Below are 10,825 nucleotides of genomic sequence, written 5' to 3' on the forward strand. Positions count from 1 at the left end.
CCTGCAGTGATATGTTGCAACTAATGTTGATGTTGGATACACATATGTGGTTGTTGTGATTGCTTATGTGTAGAAATGTGTAGGTCAACATTAGACACATTATTTACTTACGGCTACTTGAGCCATCCTGGGCGCCGCTGGTTGGCTGTGGAGTGGTTGGGGAAGGCAGGAGCAAGGAGGATGGTCCTGGTCTTTGGCCCGAGGTACTGGGTGTTACTGGGGAGTGGAGAGGTTTGGGGGTGGGTGGTGGAGAGGTGTAGGGGGGTTGGAAATGGGGTGGGGAGGGGGGGGGGGTGTGGGTTGTGGAGGGGGGGGGGTTGTGGAGGGGGGGGGGGGTTGTGGAGGGGGGGGGGGGTTGTGGAGGGGGGGGGGGGTTGTGGAGGGGGTGGGGGATGGGGAAATTGTGTGGGTGAAAACTGCACCCTGGGTCTCCTCTTCTTCCTCCTCCTCTTCTTCCTCCTCCTCCTCTTCCTCCTCCTCCTCCTCCTCTTCTTCCTCCTCCTCCTCTTCCTCCTCCTCTTTCTTCTCCTCCTCCTCCTCCTCCTCCTCCTCTTCTTCCTCCTCCTCTTCCTCCTCTTCCTCCTCCTCTTTCTTCTCCTCCTCCTCCTCCTCCTCCTCCTCTTCTTCCTCCTCCTCTTCCTCCTCTTCCTCCTCCTCCTCCTCGGCTGCCTGGTCCCGGGCTGCCTGGTCCCGGGCTGCCTGCTCCCGGGCTTCAATGCGTGCCCTTGCCCGTGCTGAAATGTTCATGTTGATGGCATAGAAATCGAAGATTGGGTTTCATAAAAAAGGGGGAAAGAAAAATTCACATTAGTCATGCTCATAACCTTCAAAATTATCATTGCTGTGAAATTTCAGACATTTATCATGCAAACTATTTGATATCCTACACCCAAAAACTGATCAACTACTTAAACCCCCCTATACACCCCCATATACACCCCCTATACACCCATATACACCCCCTATACACCCCCATATACACCCATATACACCCCCTATACACCCCCATATACACCCATATACACCCCCTATACACCCCCATATACACCCATATACACCCCCATATACACCCATATACACCCCCTATACACCCCCATATACACCCATATACACCCATATACACCCCCTATACACCCATATACACCCCCTATACACCCCCATATACACCCATATACACCCCCTATACACCCCCTATACACCCCCTATACACCCATATACACCCCCTATACACCCCCTATACACCCATATACACCCCCTATACACCCCCATATACACCCATATACACCCCCTATACACCCATATACACCCCCTATACACCCCCATATACACCCATATACACCCCCTATACACCCCCTATACACCCCCTATACACCCATATACACCCCCTATACACCCCCATATACACCCCCATACTCAGGAACATATTTATAAAAAGTACACCAAACATTGCTAAAAAACGCTGACATACTAGTAATCAAAACTTACATCGGGCAATATGGCGGCGAAGGCTGCTGAGTAGAACCGGCTGCCGCCGGCGCAGGTCGGACCAGCGCCGCTCAACCTGTCCCAGGCTTCTGCGGACGCCGGTTGTTGAAAATATCAGGCGGCGGGCAGCATTATACGCCCGCCGCTTGTCCGCATTAGATACATATGGGCCCCTGGGCCCCAGGTGACGATCCATCACTTCCACCAGGGCCAAAAGCTCACATGTAGAAAAGGGCCTGGCTCTTGTAGAAGTCATATTGGCAATGGCGCAGTTATTAATTGCAGGTACATATATCACTTTTGGTGCTTGCTGATTGGTCGAAAAAATTGTTTGTTTGGTATTAACTTTATTAATCCCTCTTATATTAACAAACTGGATGCGAATAGAAACTTACGCGGACCGTTCCGATATACACACCACAACCAACAGCATGCATTCAATGAAGAGAGAAGTACTGTATTTACAGTGTGCGGAAAATAATACACGCACCCCGTCTACTCCTAACTACGCTGCTTAAAGGGGCCTCAATACACCAATTGCCATGAAGAGAAGTACTGTATATATATATAGTAAGCGGAAATTAATACACGCAACCGTCTACTTATAACTACGCTGCTTAAAGGGGGCACGATACAGCGATATGCATGGGGAGGAGTACTGTATATACAGTAGGCGGAAAATGATACACGCAACACTCTACTTATAACTACGCTGCCTAAAGGGCCACAATGCAACATGTTGCTGTATGACAATTTCATACACATTACATATGTAAGGAAAGCATTATAACGTGATGTTTTGAAATGTGACTCACAAAGCATACACGAACTCCAACAGATACCAGCTGACAACACTCATCATTGGAATGACAGGTGCACACATTTCACGATGTAGCCCACAATGCTCCACAACCTGAGTAGATACATATACGGGTGATTGATCAGGTGCATTGAGACCTGCGTAATTTAAGCGGCAATTATCGGCGGGAAATATCGGCGTAAATTTGCATATACCTTGCGGGGAAAAATATACGCCCCCTTGTTCGTGGCGGGAGATTAACATATAAATATTCAGTCAGATGCAGGCCACAATTGCTGCAAACATGTCTGACTCTGACGATTCAGCAGCAGAGGACGCTCTGCAGAGAGCACAAGCCGAATCCATGCTTCAAGCATTACAGAAGAGGGAAGAGGAGCGGAGAAGGAGGGCCCAAGAGAGGAGTCGCCTGCAAGATCAAGCGGGCCCCTCAGTAACAGGCCCTGGTGAACCTCCACCAGCTCCACAAGGGCCAAGCAGCCAGCCAGAACAAGAGGTTGCATCTCTCCAAACAGGTGTGACCCAGCAGGTGCATGGTGAGAGAGCTGGGGCCACCAGAAAACGTGCTGCAACATCTAGGGTGATGACTGAGCAGGATACCACCACCAGAAGGAGAAACCCTGCATTTGTAGAGGCCGAAATGCGAATTCTCGTGCCCAGGGCACGCGAATGGATTGAATTGGCAACCAGGAAGCCAGGTGCCAGTGCAAGGAGAAACCTTTGGGACAAGATCACAGAGGAAGTGAACCAGGTGTCACCAGTGGTCAGAACTTGGGACGCGGTGAAGAAAAGGTTAGTGTGTTTGTCAGGGCAATTTGTTCAGCAGTCTCCAGCAGGAACTGAGGCCCTTATTCTAGTTCTCTCTTTCTGGCCAAATATTTCTTAGATGGACAAAACCATGTGCACTGCAGGTGAGGCAGGTGTTACTTGTGCAGAGATAATCAGATTTGGATGGGGTTTTACACCTGCCTCACCTGCAGTGCACATGGTTTGGTCCATCAAAGAAATATTTGGCCACACATGGCACAAAAGATCACCCACACTAGGAAATGTCACGTAGCTAGGGGTACCACCTAGTCCCTTTAATTCCGGACACATATTAATTACACAGGTTCTGTGGCTGGCTGACTTCAAGACTCCACTTCACCTAATTTTAAACTGCCACAGAACCTGTGTAAGTAACATGTGTCCAGAATTAAAGGGACTAGGTGGTAACCCTACACGTAGCACAGTGGTGCACATATCTCATGGTGATATTTGTATTTTTAAACTTGTAGGTGGACTGACTTCAAAAGTGCCCTGAAGAGGAAGATGACTGACCGGTACAACCACAGCATGTCCACCGGGAGCGGTCCTATGCCTGACCATTTGGAGTTTACCCCCCTGGAGCTGGACTCCTGTGACGTGATCGATGTGGGGGAGATCAGGGGGATCTCCAATATGGACAGTGAGCTCCCGGTGGAGGTCTTTGCTGCTGCTTTTGATGGTAAGTCACAGTAATGCATTGTATTTAGAAAGATATTTTTTATTGCGTATGTGATGGTGACATTGTTTTCAATTCTTATCCTAGCAGAAGCAGAAAGTCAGGATGTACCGGCAGCATCGGCCTCTGCAGAGCCACAGGTGGAGCAGGTGGTCCAGCCTCCATCAAGACGTCGCCCCCAGCCCCAGCCACAGGAGACATTGAGTGAGAGCCTGTTGGTGACGCTGGACAGGATCGAGCAGCAAGGGGTGGATGCTGCGATCCGTCAGCAGCAGGTGGCGGATTTTCTGGCGGAGTGGAAGGCCACAAACCAGCTGCAGGTTGAGGCGTTGAACCGCATTAATGAAACTCTGGCGGCTGGCATGCTAAGCATTGGCCAACACCTCAGCCGCCAGAATGAACTTCTTGCGGAGCAGCTGTCCACCGCCAGGTCCCTAAGGGACAATCCCCCATCTGCTGCCCCACCCCAAGCTGCTCCCCAACCTTCCACCTCGGCTGACCCTCCTGTGGCGACTAGGGGAAGACGCCGAAAGCCAGCTGACCCAAAGGCCCCTGTCCCCAAGGCCCCATCTAAAAGGGGCAAAAAAGGGCCCAAATGAGACCTGGGTCACTTCCTCTGTGGTTGGAGGCCAAAGGTTTAAATTGCACTGGACATCCGCTTCCTGAGTTGCCCATCGATCCATTTGCGTGCCATGGGCATGAAAGTTCGTATTTTGACCTCTACAAATGCAGGTTTTTTTTTTTGGTGGTGTGTATCTTGCTTAGTAGTCACCCTGGTTGTTGCAGTACGTATTCTGGTGTCCCCATTTCTTTCACCATTGCATTTGCAGGGTAACACATGTTTGGAGATATGCAACCTCTTGTTCTGGCTGTTTTATTATTTGTGTGTATATTTTTTTTTTTTTTTTTGATTTCTCACATTAAAGTGTCAAGCTGTGATGCTGAACAGCAAATAAATTAATTTTACAAATTAAATCTAAATGGTGGTATGTGTAATTTCTTGTGTGAAACAAATACTAGATTTATGTGTACTTACTGACCAGGGTATTTTTGAACATTTGTTGAAGTGTGGTGGAAGTTTCCCATGTGTAACCCTCTCCATGGCCATTCCCATGTTCCTATCCAACTTTTCCCTGCTAATTAGTTTGTGTCAGCACATGTGCAGAGCAACTTAATAGGTGAGAAAGCAGTTTGTGTGCAGGTGAGGTAGCTCCTACAGTAGTAGGTAAAAGCAGGTCCAGAACAATGCTTTCCTCATGGAGTGGGTGAGGCAGACAAACAAGGGTGAAAAGGTACATTTGTGTAGGAATTCATATGTGTCCTCCCTAAAAAAAGATGTGTGAATGGGCCAAACATGATAAATTAGCTTGTGAACAAACATGCATAACTTTTAAAATATATATGATTTGACAGTGTCATAAGCAGATGTAGGAATCCTTTGTTAGAGAGATGAGAGTGCAATAATGTGATTGGTGGCATCTTACATCCAGAGTGTAGTGAAATCCAAATCATAGCAGATGAGATAGTGGTACAGGTCATAATTTGGGGTACTATACAAAGATTGTGTTGAAAATAGTGGTCATGTGCTTCAAACATTGCAGAAACATCGTTTGTAGCTGTTAGATGTGGTTTATGTTATTGTATCCTAAATACAAAACCTATGTTAGTATTAGAGTGAACACGTTGACACATGTCGACTTGTGTAGATTGAGTGTGCTACTGCGTAAAGTCTATGAAAGCAGGTAGTGAATGTGTCAGTTTATCAAATACCTACCTTAGCGTATAAAAATATTCTTACCTTAAATTAAACAAACCTTTAAATGTGGAGAAGTATAGAAACATAAGCTTCCAATGTGTTTGCGTGCTGCATGTGTGGCTTGCAGGCAGTGAAATCATGGTTTGGAGTTAATAGACTGCAGCATTGCTTATTACATTCAGGTGTATGTGTTTGAGTACTAATCAGCGTTAATTAGCCAACTCAGGCGCACGCTGGCAAACGGTATCTGTAGGAGTGGTTTTAGCTGTCGGTTGGCGGCCGCCTGTTTGGTGTCCGAAACGAACGGTGCCTTAGTCGATCGTGCGGTAGTAGCACCGCTCATTTCTGGTGCACACCCCCGTGTACGCCCATATTTACGCCCATTTTCCCTCATTATTTCGGCCGCTCCCATCAACACGCCCCTATGCCGCCCCATTACCCGTACGCTCGCGTATAGGTTTTTTCGCACGTTGAGACCCCGGCCGTAAGCGTTGTGGCGTGCTCGCGCCGGCGCATTAGCGTATCTGCACATGCGCAGATCGAAAAAAAACCCGGAACGTACGCGTACGGCCCGGACGCTCCAACCAGAATAAGGCCCTAAGTAACGTGTGCATACGTGGTCATTTGTTCATTGTTCGGGCTGCGTATTCTGCAGCCCAGCGAGTGGGTCTGAACCAGACCCAATGTGTAATAAGACTAGTTTTTATCACAGCTATAGCCTAAGAGTTATAACAATTTCATCCACCATTTCACTGCTCAGTCGGCCATTTTGTGCACATCTTTCTGTGGTAACTTACAGGTATTGTGGTAATAGCCCGTTATTCCATTTAGTACTGCCCCCTGTCTTACTGTGGTACAATTCTCCCATAGGACTAGATGTATCAAGCTTTAAAAAGTAATAAAATGGATAGTGATAAACAACAAGCCAATCAGCTCCTAACTGTCCTATCACATAGTTTGAAAAATGACAGTGAGGAGCTGGTTGTTTATTACTCTCCATTTTATTACTTTTTAAAGTTTTATACATCTGGCCCTACCTATTACACCCAGCAATGTATAGTTACGTAACACTTTTTCTACCAATATCCAGTTGATGTATCTTTATAACCACAAATGTTTGTCAGGCATGATCAGCCGTTCATTAAATTATTATAAATGTATGCAATTCGTTATTCAATTATTTTTCTACAGTCTAAATTAACCCATCCTTTTCTCCCCAACAGCGCCAGTTTGCCACCTTATAATCCAAACACCACCTCTGCTCCTAACACGCTGCCGACCCAGGGAGTCAACATGGCCGACAGCATCGCCAGCCTGCGTCTCAAAGCCAAAGAATTCAGCCTGCACCACAGCCAGGTGTCTACTGTTAACTGAGTAATGGATGAAAAAAAAGGGAAGAGCCAGCCACGAGGCACAGGGTGTGCTGGACACGCCACAGATGAGCCCTTGGCCACCAGCAAAAACTGTGGCTCCATTTCCAAGTTCCTTTTACTGCAAGAAGATGCTGCGCTGTATCTGACAATTGGACTGGAGTCCTGTGCATGCAGCCACAAAATGGTCACCCCCAACATGGCGGCATGATATGTACAAGCTGGGCAACGTCTATGGTCCAAACATTGATCCAGTGGACAGGACTTATGAGACATATTTTGTGACTGTAGATATTTTGTTTGTTAGACTTTTTCATCATTAATCAGTATGTTTTATCCAATGTGTTCTGGCCATCCTTACTTCCCTTTACATCACTTAGCTGTGCTTCTCCAGTGTCTACGTGTCATCGGTATGCACTGTATATATGTAGATACGTACTGTGCTCTGTAAATATATCCTTTTATACGATACTCCCTATCTGTACGGCAGACATGTATGCAGATTTGGATTGGGTAGAAGTATTTTCCTATATTTTTCGGCAAACAGACAGCAATTCTGTAAAAAAAAATCTAATAATATGATTATTATTTGACCTATGTTCTGTTTGAGGGAAAACTAAATATCAGGAATAAGGTTTATAGCAGGGAAAGGGAACCTTTGGGCCTCCAGCTGCTGTTAAACTACACATCCCAGCATGCCCTGCAACAGTTTTAGCATGGTTAAATAGCAAAACTGTAGCAAGGCATGATGGGATGTGTAGTTTAACAACAGCTGGAGGGCCAAAGGTTCCCCATCACTGGTTTATAGAATAGGCAAATTGTACTGTCTTACTGCCCTATTAGAAGCAATGTCATTGTAATGCAATTTTACCTGTTCACCTAACATACACAACTGGGAATCAGACCAGGACTTTGTAATTAATCTGGATCCTTTATATATAAAGCATAGTACATAATACCACTGTTTCTCAAATCATTATGGCAAGCTGTCTATAGGACTAAGACTTATATTATTATGTTTCTTTATTTTAATCATTTATCACGTTAACTCTTACATGGAGTCTTAAAATAAATGTTTTAATGTTTGTATTTGGTTCCACATTCAAGTGTTCCAATGACCCATGCACAGATGAAGGCGCAATTTTGTAAGCTCGATGTCGATGACGATCCTGATTATCCGTTAGGGCTACGCTTTGTGCACTTGCACTGCCTTAGGGCCAGATGTACTAAGCTTGAAAGTGATAAAATGGAGAGTGATAAACAACCAGCCAATCAGCTCCTACCTGGCATGTCACATAGTTTGAAAAATGACAGTGAGGAGCTGATTGGATGGTGGTTTATCACTCTCCATTTTATAATTTTTCAAGGCTTAGTACATCTCACCCTCAGTCATAGGTGCCGATTTATGTTTTTGCTGGTGGGTGCTCAAGCCAAAAATATAGGGGAGTGGCTTCATGGGGAAGAGGCGTGGCCACAAAATAATACCAATTCATATTACGCAGTACAGTTGTCTCCAATATTCAAATTACAGCAGCAGAGTACCAAATACATAAATGCCTCCACAGTACAGGTACATAAGTTCCCACACAGTGCCAAATACATAAATGCATTTATTCCCTGGCTGCTGTAATAAAAGCTCTGGTTTTATAAATGGCCAGCTATTATTTTGGATCCAGTAGAGCAACGTGCACTGGATTTACTGACCTTACTCACATGAGCCTTACAGAGTGACTGTCAGCTCATGGCCATGCAGGCACCCCAAGAAGAAACTAGAAGCTGACAGGACAGCCAGATGCCCGTCCCGCTTCTGCCAGCCTACTCCGCTCCGCTTGTTGGGGTGAGCAAGCTGCCTCCTTGCACTGTGCTGCAGCAGCTGCATCAGGCAGAGATGGACGCCGACGGTGTGTGATCACGCAGTGGAGGGAGAGGGAAATTGGCGCCCGGCGGCTGTGCGTGAGGTCACGTAAGAGTGCACAGGGTGTGGTGGGGACCATGTTGTTATGCTTATCGGCGTGCAGGACGAAAGTGTGCTGTATAATATAGCGGGTATGAGTAGTAAAACTGCAGCCCAGCAGCACGACTCGGGCCCCCGTGGGTGCTCATCAATTTCCGTGGGTGCTCAAGCCCTTGAGCACCCACAGAATCGGCGCCTTTGCCCTCAGTATTCTCCTTAATACAGGATACAAAATGGCTGCCAGCCTGACTAAGCTCAGTTGATAGGTTTAATTCAAGTGTTTGACCATTGGGAAGGCTTGGAAAAGCTGTGTGAGTCTTATTTACAATCAGGGTACAATTGATTGTAAGGATTCAGTATGAAATCCCGGCGGTCGGGATCCCGGCGTTCAAAATCCCGATGCCAGAATCCCGATCGCCGAAATCCCGACAAGGGGGGGACGTGGATCGCCCCCCCTTGCGGGCTCGCTGCGCTCGCCACGCAGCGGGCCCGGTGCCTCGCTACGCTCGGCACGCTAAATTATTCTCCCTCCAGGGGTGTCGTGGACACCCACGGAGAAAGTGTCGGGATTTCGGCTCGGCACGCTAATTTATTCTCCCTCCAGGGGTGTCGTGGACACCTACGGAGGGAGAAAGTGACGGGATTCCGGCGTCGGGATTCTGAACGCCGGGATCCCGACCGCCGGGATTTTAACTGCTTCCCGATTGTAATATTTGCTCCCCCCTGCCAAAAAAGTTTGTGGCACCCCCCATCCCCCTCTCCAGTGTGTTTCCCCAGCGTGTGACGTGATGATGTCACATGCATAACGGAGAAGCTGAAGCAGAAGAGAGGCCGAGAGACCAGCAGACACTGCTGCTTCCCCTGGCTCCAACACATCCCAGGCCGCCCCAGCACACCGATCCTCCCGTCCATCCTATACACAGTAGCCAATAGCGGCTCTGTGTACAGTCAATTGAATCAATGGGGGGATTTGTCATCTCTGTCATGGCCGCACTCACGCTGCAGCTGACTCGCCTTCGGTGCTCAGCCAGTGGGCAGCGGCAGGCAGCAGTGTGTCAGTGCATCGAGCGGGTGCCCACACAGGCCCCACTGCCGCTTGCTCCCCCAAGCGGCAGCTGGGGCTGCCTTACAGTAGTTACGCCACTGCTACTTTAAACCATATTTGATCCTTATTTTTTTGTAAGGATATCAATATGCCTATCCCAAGCATATTTAAATTGCTCTACTGTATTTTCCTCTACCACCTCTAATGGGAGGCTATTCCACTTATCTACTACCCTTTCTGTGAAATAATTCTTCCTCAAATTTCCCCTGAATCTTCCTCCCTCTAGTTTCAGTGCATGTCCTCGTGTTCTGTTGCTCCTCTTCCTGTGAAGAATGTCTCCCACCTGTACCTTGTTAAAACCCTTGATATATTTAAAAGTTTCTATCATGTCCCCCCTTTCCCTTCTCTGCTCTAAAATATACATATTAAGATCTTTTAGTCTTTCCTGGTACGTTTTGTGATGTAGGCCATGCACCATTTTAGTTGCTCTTCTTTGTACAGTCTCTAATGTATTTATATCCTTCTGGAGATATGGCCTCCAGAACTGAACACAATACTCTAGGTGAGGTCGTACCAATGACCTATACAGTGGCATTATTACTTCTTTCTTTCTACTGCTGATACCTCTCCCTGTGCAACCAAGCATCTGACTTGCCTTCTTCATTGCTTTGTTACATTGCCTACCTGCCTTTAAGTCCCCTGAAATAGTGACACCTAGATCCCTCTCTTCCTCAGTATTTTCCATTATAGTGCCATTTATACTATATTTAGTCTTTGGATTTCTGAGACCCAAGTGCATGGTTTTGGCATTAAACTGTAGTTGCCATTCTCTTGACCATTTCTCTAATCTGCCTAGATCATCAATCATTTGTTTTACCCCTCCTGGTGTGTCTACCCTGTTACATACCTTTGTGT

The 10,825-nt window shown here is 46.9% G+C and overlaps 1 protein-coding gene across 1 annotated transcript in view; it reads left to right on the forward strand.

The window, feature by feature from the left end:
• PRRX2 (paired related homeobox 2) overlaps positions 1-7,996 on the forward strand; it is a 54,289-nt gene extending 46,293 nt beyond the window's left edge. Inside the window, exon 4 of the mRNA XM_083158764.1 lies at positions 6,765-7,996. Coding sequence (XP_083014890.1) covers positions 6,765-6,915 — 151 coding nt within the window. The 3' untranslated portion in view covers positions 6,916-7,996. The remainder of the gene's footprint in view (positions 1-6,764) is intronic.
• The last annotated feature ends 2,829 nt before the right edge of the window (positions 7,997-10,825 follow it).

The sequence above is a fragment of the Crinia signifera genome, chromosome 9 (genome assembly GCF_055691185.1).
Source record: "Crinia signifera chromosome 9, ASM5569118v1, whole genome shotgun sequence".
Lineage (NCBI taxonomy): Eukaryota > Metazoa > Chordata > Amphibia > Anura > Myobatrachidae > Crinia > Crinia signifera.